This window comes from Phyllobates terribilis, unplaced genomic scaffold (assembly GCF_046119375.1).
Source record: "Phyllobates terribilis strain yellow unplaced genomic scaffold, ASM4611937v1 Scaffold_3__8_contigs__length_932513732, whole genome shotgun sequence".
NCBI classification, from domain to species: domain Eukaryota; kingdom Metazoa; phylum Chordata; class Amphibia; order Anura; family Dendrobatidae; genus Phyllobates; species Phyllobates terribilis.
The window spans coordinates 203,622,627-203,642,400 of record NW_027362763.1 but is presented as its reverse complement, the minus strand read 5'-3'; the positions used below and the strand labels follow the sequence as shown (position 1 = coordinate 203,642,400).

Here is a 19,774-nt window from a genome sequence, read left to right as displayed (position 1 = left end):
TCTGGAGTTACTGTACCACCTACTTATTTAGCAAACAAAAAAAGACACAAGTCAATCTAGTTAACTTTTCTTATAAAGTAAGCGTCGTTTTAATTTTCAGTTCATAAATCAACAGTACACATCAAAATAAGAGACTTTGTAATACTGTGAATATGTCACGGGTGTATCAAGTGTGACAGACAGTCATTTTGCATCCGGCTGTAGAAGGTCACTGCGTTTGGCATTGCAGACGACTTCTTGATCCTCTCATCTCTTTAGTGTAGTGATATTCTTCTCCCTTTAGGACCCAGCAGTGACTTCCACCTTTTGCTGCTAATTGACACACCATTGCTTAGTAGTTAAAAACTCTCAGTGTCCAGTCTCACAGGTATACTCAATTCTTATGTCAGAGAGAGCTGAGAATAAACCATGGTTTGCCTTGGATTGGGAATGGGAGATTGGGCTAGAGTTTTCTCCTGAGCAATAGAAAAGAGCTTTTTTTCTGTGCGCACAAGCTTCCCCTGGCTTGTAGGTCTCAGGAAACGAACTTTAAACTTTTAACTAGGTGGTACAGATGTCCAGCACACCTTCATAAGATCTACCCACTGGTATCTGACCTCTGCTGGAGATGCGAGACTCTCCTCATACTTCACCCCTCAGTTCCCCCCCTCTCCCCCTTTTTTTTTTTTTTTTCCTCTTCCGTCCTCTTAACCAGACCCCTCCTATCTCCGCCTATCCCCCTTTTCTTTTTTTTTCTATTAATTACTCTACACTCTTTTTTTCTTTTCTCTTTTCATTTTATTTTGTTTCTTGGATGTTTATGATGATAAGGAATATACAGTTGTGCTCAAAAGTTTACACACCCCGGCAGAATTTTTCCTTTCTTGGCCTTGTTTCAGAGAATATGAATGATAACAAAAAACTTTTTCTTCACTCATGGTTATTGGTTGGGTGAAGCCATTTATTGTCAAACTACTGTGTTCTCTTTTTTTAAATCTTAATGACAACCAAAAACATCCAAATGACCCTGATCAAAAGTTGACATACCCTGGTGATTTTGGCGTAATAACATGCACAGAATTTGACACAAATGGGTTTGAATGGCTACTAAAGGTAGCATCCTCACCTGTGACCTGTTTGCTTGCAATCAGTGTGTGTGCATAAAAGTTGAGTGAGTTTCTTGGATCCAGACAGACCCTTGCATCTTTCATCCAGCCACTGACGTTTCTGGATTGTGAGTCATGGGGAAGCAAAAGAATTGTCAACGGATCTATGGGAAAAGGTAGTTTAACTGTATAACACAGGAAAGGAATACAAAAAAAATATCAAAGGAATTGATAATGCCAGTCAGCAGCGTTCAAACTATGATTAACAAATGGAAAATCAGGGGCTCTGTAAAAACCAAACCACGGTCAGGTAGACCAACAAAGATTTCGGCCACAACTGCCAGGAAAATTGTTCGGGATGCAAAGAAAAACCCACAAATAACATCAGCTGAAATTCAGGACTCTCTGAAAACTAGAAGTGTTGCTGTTTCAAGATGCACAATAAGGAGGCACGTAAAGAAAAATGGGCTGCATGGTCGAGTCGCCAGAAGAAAGCCATTACTGCGCAAATGCCACAAATTATCTTACCTACAATACGTCAAACAGCACAGAGACAAGCCTCAAAACTTCTGGAACAAGGTAATTTGGAGTGATGAGACCAAAATTGAACTTTTTGGCCACAACCATAAACGTTACATTTGGAGAGAGGTCAACAAGGCCTATGATGAAAGGAACACCATTCCTATAGTAAAGCACGGAGGTGGATCGCTGATGTTTTGGGGATGTGTGAGCTACAAAGGCACAGGAAACTTGGTAAAAGTTGAAGGAAAGATGAATGCAGCACGTTATCAGCAAATACTGGAGGCAAATTTGCACTCTTCAGCCCGGAAGCTGCGCATGGGACGTACTTGGACGTTCCAACATGACAACGATCCAAAACACAAGGCCAAGTCGACCTATCATTGGCTACAGCAGAAAAAAGTGAAGGTTCTGAGGTGGGCATCTCAGTCTCCTGACCTCAATATCATTAAGCCACTCTGGGGAGATCTCAAGCGCGCAGTTCATGCTAGACAGCCCAGGAATTTACAGGAACTGGAGGCTTTTTGACAAGAGGAATTGGCAGCTTTACTATCTGAGAAAATAAAGAACCTCATCCACAACTACCACAAAAGACTTCAAGCTGTCATTGATGATAGAAGGGGCAGTGCACGGTATTAAGAACTGGGGTATGTGAACTTTTGATCAGGGTCATTTGGATGTTTTTGGTTGCCATTAAGATATAAAAAGAGAAAACACAGTAGTTTGACAATAAATGGCTTCACCCAACCAATAACCATGAGTGTAGAAAAAGTTTTTTTGTTATCATTCATATTCTCTGGGACAAGGCCAAGAAAGGAAAAATTCGGCCAGGGTATGTAAACTTTTGAGCACAGCTGTAATACTCAAGACAGCATTATGACAATGTTCTGGACAATCAATCAATGTTTTTTGAGTGAATTTGACTCATGAAGGCAGTTATGTTTTACTTGATTGTCTTACTGTTCTATTTGACTGTTTTGCTATTTTTGCTTTTCCTTGTCCCTGCGTGGACACTTGTTATTTTTTTTGTATGTTATATATGAAAACATCTAACAAAAACTGTTTAAGAGAAAACTCTCAGTGTCTCCAGAGAGTCGCCGGTGATAGTTCTATGTTCCTCTGTCCTGGTTTTGAGTACTAGTAGTCGGCTAGTTTCTTCTTGGAGTTCCCATGGAGGACATTTGCCGTGGTCTCTCTGGTGTCTTCCCAAGCTAAGTGTATCCCCTTTGCTTGTTTACCTTGTTGTCTTTAGTTACAGTGGGGCCTGACTAGTGCTCACCCCGTCCCCTCCCTACCTAGGGCCTAGCTCTAAGAACATTCAGGGATTAGGTTTCCTGCTCGGCGATAGGTGGGGAACCTATTTAGGGACGATAGGGGAGTCAGGGTGATGGTAGATCTGTATAGGTGTCTCCACTCCCCCTTTCCCTACTTGTTGGGCTCCAACAACTAGGGAAAGGGGGAGTGACAATATCTTATCAGAGAAATCTGCTTCTTTCTCTGCCTGGACTGATCTTCCATTCTTAATTCAGGGGGAAATTTTGATTTTAGTGAAGATTTTCCTATTACTGAGATAGGAGATGCCAGTTGGTGCTTTTAACATTTTATGGAGAGTGGAGAGGAGGAGCTAGATACAGACACAGACATTCTGCTTCAAGTTCTCCTCTAACGACAGGTATAGTTCTCCATACAACTTTATGAGCACCAGCTGTTATCTCCTATCTCAATAATGGGAAAATCTGTACTCACTGAAGCCAGCTTTTACCTGTGAACAGAGAATTTTGAAAATGATTAATCAGTTCAGAAGGGAAAGAAGCTGATCTCTCTAATGTGTTATATTCGTGTGTAAAATTGATTTATGAAAAATAAGCAAGTAAAATTGTTTAAATTAGCAATTCCATCAAGTCATGCCAACACTGCAGTAGCCAAGTTAGCTAGGGGTTAATTGAATTGATGGCTAAAGTGACAATAGCGTGAGATGGTTTGGCCTAGGTTATTTAGGGGCTGGTGGGTTCCACTCAGCACTCAGGGTCAGTCGCTGAGTGAAATGTCTTACTTAGTGCCACTTCTGCCACCAACTATGTTAGGGCAATGGGTTGTGGGTTCTCAGAATTCCATGACTGTAAAGAGTGCTTTCATCATAGTTTTATCCAGCTGGTGTAGGGTACCTGGTGCAAACTGGGTTGTAACTTACATTCTTGGCTTTCCATCACAGCCCCAGTAGTTGGAAAGCCAGGTCAGGTCTACGTATAGAGATGGCGGTTTTGTCTTACGACTGAATATCTTCTTACTGTGCAAGAAAACAAGTCAACATCTCTGTTAGCAGCGGCAGGAAATGTTACAGTTAGGCCACGTTCACACTGTCTGTATTTGGTCAGTATTTTACCTCAGTATTTGTAAGCCAAAACCAGGAGTGGGTGATAAATACAGAAGTGGTGACGTGTTTCTATTATACTTTTCCTCTGACTGTTCCACTCCTGATTTTGGCTTACAAATACTGACCAAATACTGAATGTGTGAACATGGCCTAATAGTCTACATTTGAGCTTTTTATCCATATACACTTCATGTTACAGTTTACAACCCATACATTCTTTTTGCAGAACATTTAAAGGAAACTTTTTATTTAAGGTCCATTGCCTAACCTGTACAATACATCTAAAAACAATATCTCTCCGCTTGTTTTACCACTTACCTCGCAGCTTCGCTAAATGAGATGGGTGCAGTTCCCGGAGGAGCATTCAATACCTTCTGAGAACCAGAGTAAAGGATGTCAATTCCTATCAGAGACACAATGGAAAGAACAGATGTGCATTCGGCTAGCACCAAGGAAATCATCCTATGTGAGTGGTATTGTGGATTCTTGCTGTCCTATAGTGTAATAACTCTGCCTGTCCTTTAGGTGGCACTATAAGAGCACACAGCCAACCTCCACTACATCACTGCATACACCAGTCTATATAATTTAAAGAGGATCCGTCGCTAGGTCAATATGGTCCAGTTTTTGCTCTTGTTTTATGCCTGCTGTTCCCCTGATTATTTTTTTTTTTTGCATTCCGCCATATGGTTCTAGAGATATGGCCGTTTTCATTTAGTGCTAATTTTTTTCCAAGAGGGCGGGGCTCACAGGATTCTCTGGGTTCACATCTGTAGTCTGCTCTGTGAGCAATTCCCTCTTCGTAAGGCCTCATTCACACGACCATATTTTCTGTCCGAGTGTTGTCCGTGGAAAAAATTGACCACACTTAGACCAACGTTATTCAATGGAGCTGTGCAGTTGTGCGATTTCTTTTCACTGACCAAATATATGGGTGTAGAAAAAAATATGGCAATTGTCTCTTCAGAGAGGAAGAGGACCAGAACTCTAGTGCCACCTACAGGAAGTATCAATCCTAAAAGTCAATAGTGACCCTTTAACGAGCCTTGTCACATGACTTAGGATATAAACCAGAACCAGAATCTCAATTTGCAGACACTGTGTTTCGGGGTACTGCCCCTCGTCAGTGCAAAGTGTGAGTTCTGATTTGGCTGGGTGAGAGGCATCAGACCGGTATCTAAGGGGTAACATTTCTCCTTGCGGAGAGTGCTTAACATGTCACTCTCCGCAAGGAGAAATATTACCCCTTAGATACTAGAAAAAAATAGAGACATGCAACAGTTTCTTCTGTATATTAGATGAGACTCACCCATTCAATTCTATGGGTGCGTAAAAAAAAAACATCGGATGCCATATAGAGCCACAGTATAGTATCCGATTTTTACGGATACATTGCAATCCTGTAACAGGTAACTGTAAATGGTCCTGTAAAAGATTAATAGCTGCTGCTGTAAAAAAAATTGTACACGGATAACAACGGAGAATTACACTATATAAAAAGGCCCAAACAAAAAAATGTATGTTCAGAGGAGCAGCAGGAATAAAATAAGAGCAAAAAATGTAGTCTGTGCTGTAGTCTAACCAGTAACATAAATTAAAATCCTCAGCATAAATAGCCAGAGGATATAAACCTCTTTATTTTATTCACTTATATAGCACCATAAATTTCACAGCTTTTTACAGACATCATTCATCATCGCTGTCCCCATTGGGACTCACAATCTAAAGTCCCTATCAGTATGTCTTTGGAGTGTGGGAGGAAACCGGAGAATCCTGAGGAAACCCACACAAACACAGAGAACATACAAACTCCTTGCAGATGTTGTCCTTGGTGAGATTTGAACCCAGGATCCCAATCCTAATCACTAAGCCGCTGCCTGCCACTCTATCATAATTATACAAGAATGCTCTATAACCGAACGTATATCCTATGAGGTGCAAGACACCTAGTCCTTTAGTGATAATCTCTTGCTGATAAATCACAGATAAAACAATAATAAAGCCTATTAAGTGAAACATCGTTGCAATCAGTGTTTCTGCCCCTGAATCATGCTGCTCTCTGATTACATAGCAAGAACCTGCTGCATGGATTCCCTTTAGCTGTACAGTGCAATGATAAAATCCAAAAAGTCAAAATTACAGTTTCCCTAAAAGGGGTGGTCCGAAATCCAAATTAATTGTCATTCTGAATCCCTCTATTAAATGACGCAGTCTAAACTATTTTCTAATAAACTTAAATTAAAAATTCCATATCCTTCCCTAACTACACTAACAGCTTTTCTTCTTTTTCCTACTTCCTTTTTTATGACGCTTTGTTTGAGAATCCCAGAGCATGCTGGGATACTCAAATGAACTGTCATCAATGGGGTAGAGACTGCAGTCACTACTGCAGGATCTGCCTCCTCTCTGAAGCAAAGAGTCATCAGTGACACTCATTTCAGGGGCTGGACTAGTCACTGTGCGACGTTCACAAATGACCGCGCACTCTCTCGCCAGCTCAGTTCGCAGTAATGAACCGGCAAAAGAGCAGAGCACACTGTCACACTGCGCAGTGTCAGAATACCTGGCGTGCAGAGATCATCGCCGTTGGTCTCTATACACTAACAGTTCACTCTGGTGCCAGCTCATTACTACTGATCTCAGCTGGCGAGAGAGCACGCTGTCATTGTGCACATCACACAGGGACTAGCCCAGCCTCTGAAATGCGCATCACTAATGACACTTTGTTTCTGGGAGGAGGCAGAGGCTGCAGCAGTGACAGTAGCCTCTGATTCCTGATAACGCTTTGTTTGAGTATCCCAGCATGCACTGGGATTTTCAAATAAAGCGTTATAAAAAAGGAAGTAGGAAAAAAAAAAGTAAAGCCATTAAATAGTGTAGCTACGGAACGATATGGAATTTTCAATTCTAATATATTAAAAAAATAGTTGATATTATAGCATTAAATAGGGATTTAGGATGGAAATTAATTTGGATTTCGGACCATCCCTTTAAAGTCTTGAGATTTCAGTGTTTTAATGATTAGACCAGAATTGGATTTCAACAGATGACTAGTAACATGGCTGAATTCCTTATCATGCGTCATCTTGTAAATGGACGTAGTCTTTCTGTATTATGATTTAGTACATTGAAATGTCAAATATTTTAGCGCAGTGTGCTTAACATTACACTGATCTCACCAATGGAATCTAGAGAAATATAGCCATATATTTCCTTATAGAAGGGCACAGGAGTATTACAGTGCTTGAAAAGAATGATTGACAGGAAGACATACATAATAATTTGCTTACCCTGTTGGTCCATATAGATAGGAGCACCTCCTAGAGATGCCACAGAGTCTACCAGAAGGAGGCAGTTATACCTGTATATGGAACAGATATCAAATATCAACATTCAATGCTAATTTACAGTGTTTGGTATCTCCAGTTTTCTAATACAGAGCTCTAAATCCTCAGAATAGTCATTTGGATAAAAGGGTTGTCCTGGAATTTATGAAAGTTGTCTAATAGTAGGCATATAAAAGTAAACTTAAAGGGAATCTGACAGTAGGATCATCCCTCCTAAGTCGTCTATAGGGGCATGAAGGTTATAGGAAGCTGAATAACATGAGATCTTGATATCTGTGACCAAAGGTTTTATTCCAGAGAAATCACAATTTTCTTAATATATAAATGAGCTGTTAAGATCTATGGGCCGGACACATAGCTTACTGAGAATCTTTCTCCAGAGCTTATTTTAAATGAAAGGGGGTGTTACCAGTGAGACATGTAATGCCTGACAGTCTGCTCTCCTGATCTACATGTCTCACACTGGTAACGCCCCTTTCATTCAACTCATTAACGCCCGATGATAGATATATCCATCATAGAATGTGTCAGCGACTTTGGGGCTGTCTCAGAAGCAAAGCACGCTCTACATACACTAAGATTATTATGCCTTTAAACAATTATGGACTGCCCATATGATTATGTCATGTGTTTGGAAGCTTCTGATAGGTTATTATTATTATTTATTATTATAGCGCCATTTATTCCATGGCGCTTTACATGTAATAGGGATATACATAACAAAAGCATTTACATAATCTTAACAAAACGAGTCAGCGACTGGTACAGGAGGAGCGAGGACCCTGCCCGCGAGGGCTCACAGTCTACAAGGGATGGGTGAGGATACAGTAGGTGAGGGTAGAGCTGGTCGTGCAGTGGTGTTTACTGCAGGTTGTAGGCTTGTCGGAAGAGGTGGGTCTTCAGGTTCCTTTTGAAGGTTTCCACGGTCGGCGAGAGTCTGATATGTTGGGGTAGAGAGTTCCAGAGTAGGGGGGAAGCACGGGAGAAATCTTGTATACGATTGTGGGAGGAGGAGATAAGAGGGGAGTAGAGCAGGAGATCTTGTGAGGATCGGAGGTTGCGTGCAGGTAAGTACCGGGAGACTAGGTCACAGATGTATGGGGGAGACAGGTTGTGGATGGCTTTGTATGCCATGGTTAGAGTTTTGAACTGAATTCTCTGGGCAATGGGGAGCCAGTGAAGGGATTGACAGAGAGGAGAGGCCGGGGAATAGCGGGGGGACAGGTGGATTAGTCGAGCAGCAGAGTTTCGGATAGATTGGAGAGGAGCAAGAGTGTTGGAAGGGAGGCCACGGAGCAGGAGGTTGCAGTAGTCGAGGCGGGATATGATGAGGGCATGCACTAGTGTTTTTGCAGAGTCTTTGCTGAGGAATGCACGGATCCGGGAGATGTTTTTGAGTTGGAGTCGGCAGGAGGTGGAAAGGGCTTGGATATGTGGTTTGAAGGAGAGATCAGAGTCCAGGGTTACCCCAAGGCAGCGAGCTTGTGGGACTGGGGAGAGTGAACAGCCATTGACGTTGATGGATAGGTCGGATGGGGGATGTGAATGAGAGGGTGGAAAGATGATGAACTCTGTTTTATCCATGTTGAGTTTTAGAAATCTGTCGGAGAAGAAGGATGAGATGGCGGACAGACATTGTGGGATTCTGGTTAGTAGGGAGGAGATATCGGGTCCAGAGAGGTAGATCTGTGTGTCGTCAGCATAGAGGTGATACTGAAAGCCGTGAGACTCTATGAGCTGTCCCAGGCCGAAGGTGTAGATGGAGAAGAGCAGAGGTCCTAGAACTGAACCTTGGGGGACACCGACAGATAGGGGGCGAGATGAGGAGGTGGTGCGTGAGTGGGAGACGCTAAATGTCCTGTCTGTTAAGTATGAGGAGATCCAAGATAGAGCCAAGTCCGTGATGCCAACAGATGAGAGAATCTGGAGTAAGAGGGAATGGTCCACTGTGTCAAAGGCAGATGACAGGTCCAGAAGGAGGAGGATGGAGTAGTGTTGCTTGGATTTGGCATTTAGTAGGTCGTTGGTGACTTTGGTCAGGGCAGTTTCAGTCGAGTGATGCGGTCGGAAGCCAGATTGTAGACGGTCGAAGAGGGAGCAGGAGGAGAGGTGGGAGGACAGTTCAAGGTGGACATGTTGTTCTAGAAGTTTTGAGGCAAAGGGGAGGAGTGATATGGGGCGGTAGCTGGTCAGAGAGGAAGGGTCAAGGGAGGGCTTTTTGAGGATGGGTGTGATTGCGGCATGTTTGAAACATGAGGGGAAGACTCCGGTTGTTAGTGATAGATTGAAGAGGTGGGTTAGGGTTGGGATGAAGACTGTGGTGAGGTTAGTGATGAGGTGGGATGGGATTGGGTCAAGTTCACAGGTGGTGAGGTGTGATTTGGAGAGTAAAGAGGAGACTTGACCTTCTGTAATGGTGGAGAAGTGGGGTTTGGAGGAGGAGGGTTGAGTAGATATGAGGAGGGGTTGTGTGGACTTTAGGCCAAAGTTTTGTCTGATGGTGACAATCTTCTGTTTGAAGAATGAGGCAAAGTCGTCGGCTGAGATGAGAGAAGAGGGAGGAGGTGCTGGGGGACGAAGGAGAGAGTTGAAAGTGTTAAATAGCTGTTTAGGGTTGTGAGATAGGGAGGATATGAGAGTTGAGAAGTAGGTTTGTTTTGCTGTAGTGAGTACGGACTTGAAATTAGTGAGGGATTGCTTGAATGCGATGAAGTGCTCGATGGAGTGAGACCTTTTCCATGTCCGCTCCGCAACCCTGGAGGCCCGGCGCAGTTCTTTGGTAAGTTTAGTGTGCCAGGGTTGCCTGTTGAATGTGCGAGGTGTGGTGTGTGTGAGAGGGGCGATCGAGTCTAGAGCTGAAGCTATTGTGGTGTTATATGAAGCAGCAGCAACGTCTGCATCGTGCAAGGAATTTATGTCTGTGAGAGGAAGGAGGGATTCAGAGAGAGAGTGTAGGTCAAGGTGTTTGAGATTTCTGCGAGGGTGTGTGAGTTTGTGGAGTGGGGATTGTGCACCCGGAGAGGAGAGGGTAGAGAATGTGAGGAGGTTATGGTCAGAGAGAGGGAGTGGTGAGTTAGAGAGGTTAGATAGGGAACAGAGGCGGGTGAAGATGAGGTCCAGTGTGTGGCCATCTTTGTGGGTGGGTGTGGAAGACCATTGAGTGAGTCCAAAGGAGGAAGTGAGGGATAGGAGCTTAGAGACAGACGAGTGGGGAGTGTCAATGGGGATGTTGAAGTCACCCATTATGATAGTGGGGATGTCAGTGGAAAGGAAGTGAAGCAGCCAGGTAGTGGAATGGTCTAAGAAGGTGGTGGCTTGCCCTGGGGGTCGGTAAACGACGGCCAGTTAGAGGTTGGAGGGGGAATAGATGCGCACACAGTGCACCTCAAAAGAGGGGAGTGTAACGGAGGGTGGCAGTGGGATTTTGGTGAAAGCGCAGAGTTCTGATAGGAGGAAACCTACGCCTCCACCATGTTTGCCATTGGGGCGGGGGGTGTGGGAAAGGTGGAATCCGCCATATGAAAGGGCAGCTGGGGAGGCTGTGTCAGAGGGGGTGAGCCAGGTTTCGGTGATGGCGAGGAAGGAGAGTTTGTTTGTAATGAAAAGATCGTGGATGAAGGAAAGTTTGTTGCAGACAGAGCGAGCGTTCCATAGAGCTCCTGTTAGTATAGCTGAGGAGGTGGGTATTAGTTGGATGGGTATGAGGTTAGAAGGGTTGCGACAGTTTGAGGAAGGTCGTGGATAGGAGGTAGAAGTGACTGTGGGGATATGGCGAGGAGGACCAGGATTTGGAGAGATATCTCCAGCAGTGAGGAGGAGCAGAGAAAGTGTTAGCAGGTGGGAGCAAGAGAGAGCATGAGGTGGCTGTCTGTGTTTGGAGATCCAGGATTGAATGTTGAGGAATAATTTGGAGGAGGAGGTGAGATGAATGGGGAGGATAGAGGGAGAGATGAAGAGTTTCTTACTTGGTGTAGGGATTTGAGGGGTTATTAGAAAGTGGAGGACTATAGAGGAAAAAGTGAGAGCTAACAGAAACATAGTTAAAGGAGAGTAAGTGGTCAAAGTGTTTGTTACCTGACTCCTGCCCCGACTAACTGCCTCTGAAATAACTGCCACTTCTCTCCGAAGCCACTTTGCACAAGAAGACGCGTGCACACCCCAGCACGCGTGCACCCCTTACAGAGAGTCTAAATATATAGGCCACATTAAACTATATCAGGTGTAGGGCATTGTGGGAACGGCTTGTGGATAAATTAACAGCTGGTCATTTCAACAGGAGATGGCTGGGTGATCAAAGACAAAGATATTTGTCAATATCTAAGTTAATTAGAGACACAACTGTTGTTGTATTTTAATGCACACCTGAAACACACTGCTTCTTTGTGTAGCATCATGGGAAAGTCTAAAGAAATCAACCAAGATATCAGGAAGAGAATTGTGGACTAGCACAAGTCTGGCTCATCCTTGGATACGATTTCAAGATACCTGAAGGTGCCTCGTTCATCTGTACAAATAATTATGCGCAAGTACAAACAAGATGGGAATGTCCAGCCATCATACCGCTCAGGATGGAGATGGGCTCTGTGTTCCAGAGATGAATGTGCTTTGGTCCGACATGTGGATATTAACCCAAGGACAAAAGCAAAAGACCTTGCGAAGATGATGGCGGAAGCTGGTAAGATTGTGTCAATAACCACAGTGAAACGAGTACTGTACCAGCATGGGCTGAAAGGCCTCTCTGCCAGGAAGAAGCCATTACTCCAAAAGAAACATAAAAAAGCCAGATTAATGTTTGCAAATGCACACAGGAATAAAGACCTTAATTTTTGGAGACATGTCCTGTGGTCTGATGAAACTAAAATTTAACTTTTTGGGTATAATAAACATCGTTACGTTTGGAGGAAAAAGGGAGAAGCTTGGAAGCCTAAAAACACTATCCCAACTGTAAAAAACGGGGGTGGCAGCATCATGTTGTGGGGTTGTTTTGCTGTAGGAGGGACTGGGGCACTTCACAAAATAGATGGCATCATGAAAAAAGAAGATTCTGTGGCAATACAGAAGCAACATCTCAAGACATCAGCCAGGAAGTTAAAGCTTAGGCGGAAATGGGTCTTCCAAATGGACAATGACCCTAAGCATACTGCTAAAATGGTAACAAAGTGGCTTAGGGATAACAAAGTCAATGTTTTGGAGTGGCCATCACAAAGCCCTGATCTCAATCCTATTGAAAATGTATGGGCAAAGCTGAAAAGGCAGGTGCGAGCAAGACGACCTACAAACCTGGATCAGTTACACCAGTTTTATCAGGAGGAATGGGCCCAAATTCTGACCAACTATTGTGAGAAGCTTGTGGAAGGATATCCCAAACTTTTGATCCAAGTCATTCAGTTTAAGGGCAATGGTACCAAATACTAATGAAATGAATGTAAACTTTTGACTTTGCAGTAAGTAATAAAAATGCCTTAAAACATTCTCTTTCTCATTATTCTGGCATTTGGCAAATATTAAACATTATGGTAATCCTAATTGACCTAAAAGGGTCACCACAGAATACCATGCAAACTCATCTCTCTCACCCACAAAGCTCTCCACAGTTCTGCACCGCCCTACATCTCATCCCTCATTTCTGTCTATCGCCCCTCCCGTGCCCTCCATTCTGCAACTGATCTAAGACTGACATCCTCCTTAATCCGATCCTCACACCTCCGGCTCCAAGACTTCTCTCGTGCCGCACCAGTTTTCTGGAATCTAGCCCCCATGTCTTCAAATGTGCTTTAAAAACACATCTATTTAGACAAGCCTTCACCTCAACTCACCAACCTAACTCTCCCCTGTTCCCTCCTAAATATTAATCTTAATCTGCCCCTGCGTATTCATCTGTCTCCACATCCGCCATGCACCAAGTAGCATAGGGTAACTGCCCTTAGTCGGATACTGGCTGATGACCATGTTCTTCCTATTATGTCCCCCTCATTTCCATATAGATTGTAAGCTTGCGAGCAGGACCGTCAATCCTCCTGTAACTGTTGAAATATGATACATTGTGTTGTTTATATTGTCTGTACATGTCCCTACTTAATTGTAAAGTGCTGCAGGAATATGTTGGCGCTATATAAATAAAAATTATTATTATATTCAAAGGGGAAACGTTTATTCTGATTTTATGGCAGATATTGAGAAAAACATGCATATGTGTCTTTATTTATATAGTGTATGTAAACTTCTGGTTTCAACTGATATATATATATATATATATATATATATATATATATATATATATATATATATTTGGTATCAACTGGTTCAGAAATGTCCTATATATGAAAATATAAGATTAATTAATCCAATCTGTAAAAACTATAAAGAGAAAAAAAAATTGAATCGCCCAAATAGCAGGTTTTTGGTTGTCGCAAATCCACATAAGAAGTTATCAAAGAGTCATATATCACCCCGAAACAGCATAAATAAAAACATTAGGTTACCACGTGAAGAATGAGCCCACACAGATCTATCAACTGAAGAGTAAAAATGTTATGGGTTTTGGAAAATGGTGACTCAAGCTAATTTTTGTATTTTTTTTCACCACTTAAATAAAAAATAAAAAATATAAGTTTAAGGCTACGTTCACACACTGCGTATTTGCTGCTTTTTTTTACACGCGCGTATTTTCCTGCAGTTTTTACCTGCGTTTTTTTACGCAGGTAAAAAAAGCACCTCCATTCACACACTGCTTTTTTTGCTGCGTTTTTTTTTACGCATGTGTTTTTTCTGCAGTGTACACTACAAAGACAGAGAAACAAAGTCTCCCCATATAAAGCTCCATACAGGATACTGGTCCCCATATAATGCTCCATACAGAATACTGGCCCCCATATAATGCCCCATACAGGATGTCACCCCCCTTATAATGCCCCATGCAGGATGTCACCCCCTTATAATGCCCCATGCAGGATGTCTCCCCCCTTATAACGCTCCATGCAGGCTGTTCCCCCCTTATAATGCTCCATGCAGAATGTCACCCCCAAATGATGCCCCATGCAGAATGTCACCCCCCTCCCTTATAATGCCCCATGCAGAATGTCACCCCCCCCCATATAATGCCCCATGCAGAATGTCACCCCCCCCTCCCTTATAATGCCCCATGCAGGATGTCACCCCCCTCCCTTATAATGCCCCATGCAGGATGTCACCCCCCTCCCTTATAATGCCCCATGCAGGATGTCACCCCCCTCCCTTATAATGCCCCATGCAGGATGTCACCCCCCTCCCTTATAATGCCCCATGCTCCCATACATGAAAAAAATAAAAAAATAAAATACTCACCTCACTTCTCACCTGGTGCTGCTCCGGACTGCAGCGTTGCGCGCGTCTTCCCGCTCTGTGCTGTGACAGCTCAGGAGAGAGCGCGCGCAGTGTAAAGACATCACCGCGCCCTCTGACCTGAGACGTCACAGTCAGAGGACGCGGAAGACGCTGCAGAGGCACGGGGAGAGGTAAGTACGCCAGCCCTGGCTAGGGGGACACTCACACACACGACACATAGACACAGACAGTACACATACATATACTTACCGCCATTCATTTCTCCTGCACTGCCGTAAAAAAGCGCTGGAATTACTCAGTGTGCGAACACCGCTGCGTAATTCCATCGATTATAATGGGCACAATATGGGAGAAAGCGCAGGCCGCGGTGCGTAAAGAATTGACATGTCAATTCTTTACGCAGCTGCGCTTTCGCGCTGCGTAAAATCACACAGTGTCTGAACGGCAAAGTGAATTTCCCATTCACTTTGCTGGCAGACACAAAGCACATTGCGTATTTTGAAAATGCGCACGCAAAAAAGCGCACAAAAATACGCAATGTGTGAACGCAGCCTTATACTGTCGTAATTATACTGATTGGACAATCATTACTTCAGAATGAATGGCAAAAAAAAAAAAAAAACAATTATGGAATTGCATTTTTTTCGCCATTTCACTTCACTTGAAATTTCTTTTCCCATTTTCCAGTAAACTGTATGATAAAAATGAATTGTGTTATTGAAAAATACAACTGATCCCTCAAAAAACAAGCCCTCACATGGCTTTGTCAGCGGGAAAATAAAAAAGTTACAGCTCTTGGAAGGAGAAGGAAAAATCAAAGCTCAAAAATGAAAAATTGCTTGGTTCTTAAGGAGTTCACAAATAAGCTTTGGACACAGATTCTCAGGGAGATCTATGTCCGGCTATTAGATCTTAACAGCTCATTTACGTATTAAGAAAAAACTTGCATTTCTCGATAATAATTCATCAGATCGCAGATATCAAGGAATCATTGTTTTCATCTTTCTATGATCTGAATGCCCCTATAGATGACTTAGGAGGGTTGATTCTTCTGACAGATTCCCTTTAAATTAACTTTCATAATCCCTGCCATTCCGATTATGTCGCTCATGCTATTTCTGCTGTCATGCTTCGGTGAGGTCAAATATATTGCAGAAGTGACCGGTACACATCATCACTGTGGACCACCAGTGCGAGGAGATATTCATATGTGAATTATGGTTATGACATACACACGAGGTCAAAATTGTTGGTACCCCTCGTTTAATGAAAGAAAAACTCACAATGATCACAGATATAACTTGAATGTGACAAAAGTTTAAAAAAATTAAACATTTACAAAAATGAACAAATGAAAGTCAAACATTGCTTTTGCTACCAACAATTTTGACCACGTGTGTAGCCCACTGTTAGATAACTTTCATGAAATTCCAGTTAAATTATAAAAGCCTGTATATTTTTGCTTTTTTTTTTTTAATTTATTTTTGGCTTGTTTTTTTTCCAAATACACATACCGGTGACACAGGTCTCCAATGCCATTTAATGGCTGTACTACTCCACTGGATGACTCTCCATGAGTGATGAAGAAGAGAGAAGGCTTGTGCTCAGCTAGACCCTGGATTAATAGAAGGAAAAACATGACCTTGGGTAACGAGTATTTGTCACCACGATCTTTGCATCAAATCCAAACTATCGATTTAGTAATCGCTGTTGTTAAGTCCTCGTGTGTAACTGAGACATGGATTCAGCAATTCTTCACTAGAAACTGTAGCCAAAGATTGATAAATTCTATTTGAGGCACATTAAAGGGGTCACTCCTTTCCATATGCCATGTTTGGTAACCATGGGGTGATTTAAAGGGGTTGGCCGGATCCGTGTTAACAAATGGGTCCATGTTTCCAGGAATATATGAAACAGATTGGGGAACAGGTACAGGCGAGTACCTCAAAGACCCATCATTTCTACTAATTACATGGAGAATTGTGTAATCATTCATTGGCTCTGATGAAGAGTGGTCTTGTACACACTAGTCTTAATAAAGGCGCATGGTGGCATAAGAGGTGCCTGGTTCATTAGGAAACACGTGCCATTTAATGAATCAGGCGCATCTTACAAGTGGCGTTCACCTCCATGCGCCTCTCCAGAAATCTTACTCCAGCCAGACAGGGGCTAGAGTAAGATTTCTGTTGAAAGCTATGCCATGTCTAGTCATGAATTAGATAGGTGGCTGTTACCACACACTGTCCCGGCCATGCTCTGCCTTCTCAGAGTGGCGCAAAAAATGTGCAATATTTCAAAGTGTTTTACTCCAGTTATATGGCATAAATAGTGTGATGAATCGGGGCCATTATTTCTGCAGTGAAGATCTATAAAAACTGAGCACTTGCTGCTCGGTACCCACCACAGATTACTGCTGATGTCTGAGGAACCCGATAGCAGGTCACCCTGTCATCTGCATATTAACATCAACAAAAAAAGATTTTCTTCCCCCTCAGCACAAAACTCCATAATCATTACCCAGACCCTACAATTAGATAGATGTCGATGCTGCTGCCCTTTGATGCTCTTTGCACTTAGAAAAAAAAAGAATTACAGCCAACCCAAAAACCTAACATGTCCCATCTCAGTATCCCCTAACAGAATAGTTAAGCAGTTCCCTTTAGACATAGAGCTATCAATCACCACAATAATCTTATATGTATGGTCAGCGTTACACAAATTTATATTATAATATTTCCATATTTTCCATGTGCATTTCGGTTTATTGATATCACTTGTTACACCTGACCACAGAACAGCACCTGGCGCCTGAAAAGTTAATGTATTTTTAAAGGGGTTGTCTCAAGGTCATAAATGAGTAAAACTGCAAAGTGTAAAAACTAGCCACTTTGCAACTTACCTCTTATGAAAAATCATCTTCATTCTTAAGAAGGAAGGATTTTTAATTTTATAGTGTACGGCTCATTACCAAGTTACCAGCCATCCTGCAGCCCTGGCCTGTCACCCAGACAAGGAGCGCGAGGCACAAGCAGATTCCATGCTGTACAGTTGGCGCTGCTCTGATGCCGGCCAGATCGCTGGATCCAATCAGCTTCAGTCCCGCCGCGCTTCTCCCATGCTGCAGGCTCAATGCTGCCGCTGCTAGCAGCGTGGGAGAGAGCACAGTTGTCTAAACCGCTGGTCCGAACTATCAATTTTCAGGACTGTGCTGCCACTGGCAAATCAGGGACACTGGAATTCAGGAGCAGTGCAGTTCTGGAGATACAACTTAAGAAAACCCCTTTAAGGGATTGTCTCAGAGAGAGCCTGTTTAGATGCTCCTAGAAGAGATCGAAGGGGTAAGGTTTCTCCTTGTGGAGAATGACATGCCAGGTCTGGCACGCCAGTATGAGGAGACTTAAATGCCTTGCATGCTCCTCTGGGAAATTAAATATGCAAATTGCCTCTTCGAGAGGGAAGAGGACTTGAACTCTAGTGCCACCTATTGGAAGCAGCAATCCTAAAAGTCAATATCGACCCTATATCGAGCCTTGAAATATGACTTAGAATAAAAGCCAAATCAGAATCTCAATTTTTAAACACGGTGTTTCGGGGTATTGCCCCTCGTCAGTTACCCCTCGTTGCCTAGAAGAGATGTAACTATAGTGGGTACAAGGGGCTGAAGTCACACCGTGACCCTAAATCTTATAGGGATCCAAGAGATCTCCTTGACCCATATTAGAAGACCAATTTTATTAAAAACCCTTGACATTTGGGGGCCCTTTTGGATAATTTGCATTGGGCCCACGAGCTCCAGGTTACACCACTGGCTCCTAACACCTCTTGCAAATAGCTCATCCAGTCAGAAATGTAGTACTACATGGTCGTCCTGTTCATGTAATACAAGAACAGCTCAAGTCTGCTAGGTCAGGACCTTCTTATTGAGCACCTCTCTGTTCTCAGGGAGTGGGATAGAGTTAGTGCAAATCAGCTTGCAATACCCAGTCCATTGGCCACGTCAGTAATTTAAGATTGCTGAAAAGGATCTTGGAGAACCGGCTTTTACCTGACATCATCTAAGGCTTTTCTTTTGATTAGCCGGCCTGGTGCGATGTCACCTGTGCATCATGGAGCAATGATGATGTCACGCCAGGCTGGCTAATCAAAAGAGGAGCCCGAGATGCCATCAGCGTAAGAGGCGGTTGTCGGGGTCCCATCCAGAGGCCACAGATTACTGATGTGGCTGATGGACCGGATCCTGCAAATTGATGGTTGACTTCCTTCTGTGACATCCCTAGGTCCTTATAGTAGGCTTTAGAGATGAGTAAAAAGATTTGCAAGACCCTCGTGAGGTGGCCAAGTTGGTAGTCTGTGGCTGCCAGATGAAAGCGATCTTCCTACTATCCGCCGGTATCCCGGTGCCTTTGCTGATAATTAGACCCAGTGCAAAATCATTCTGACAGGTAGGAGGCTCGCAGGGCTCTGGGCCGGCAGCCACAGACTACCTATGTGGCCACTGGACTAAGGTCCTGTAAACCATTTTGCTTAGCTCTAGTGGGTTTACATCAGGAGGCAACTCGTATAAAGAGATGGAAGACCAGGGCGATGGGTTGTAGAACAAAACAAGATGATGATGTGTATAATACTGACATAACCCACTAGGAAAGAGGCATAAAACAATATATTGTGTCATAGTCCCCTTACCGGTGGAAATGTGGAACACTAATTTTTTTGGTTTTTCTATTAGCTGAATTCCTGTGCAGAACTTGCTATCTGAGGGACCTATGAAGATAATCAGGTTTCTATCAGGCATTTTGCTCATTGTAGAATATCATGTTGGGTTTACATTACCTTTTCTATTTCTTTTAAGGTGAACCCCTCGCCAGGTGGCTTTGTCAAGAGACGCACATCAGCACCTGAATTACACAAAAAACAGTGCCCTTGTGACTATCAATTTCTGTCTCCATAATGACATTTTACATAAAGTTCTCACAAGCCAACGGGAAATGCTGCCAAGGTGCAGATTTCCTAACTGGTGCACTTGTATATTCAGAGCAAAGGTGTAATTTTATGAACATGTGCCAAGATCAGTTCACCGATAGTGTGTGGAGGACTCTTAGGATGCACGGACATCTGCCCGGATCTAC

The 19,774-nt window shown here is 43.1% G+C and overlaps 1 protein-coding gene across 3 annotated transcripts in view; it reads right to left on the bottom strand.

Moving 5' to 3' along the window:
• Positions 1–19,774, bottom strand: part of AGXT (alanine--glyoxylate aminotransferase) — a 50,229-nt gene that overhangs the window by 11,944 nt on the left and 18,511 nt on the right. For all 3 annotated transcript variants that reach the window (XM_073674528.1, XM_073674527.1, XM_073674530.1), the window contains exons 3-7: positions 19,479–19,543; positions 16,163–16,263; positions 7,269–7,339; positions 4,297–4,381; positions 3,796–3,891 (exon numbers count right to left, since the gene is read on the bottom strand). In XM_073674528.1, the coding sequence (XP_073530629.1) occupies positions 3,796–3,891; positions 4,297–4,381; positions 7,269–7,339; positions 16,163–16,263; positions 19,479–19,543 (418 nt within the window). The remainder of the gene's footprint in view (positions 1–3,795; positions 3,892–4,296; positions 4,382–7,268; positions 7,340–16,162; positions 16,264–19,478; positions 19,544–19,774) is intronic.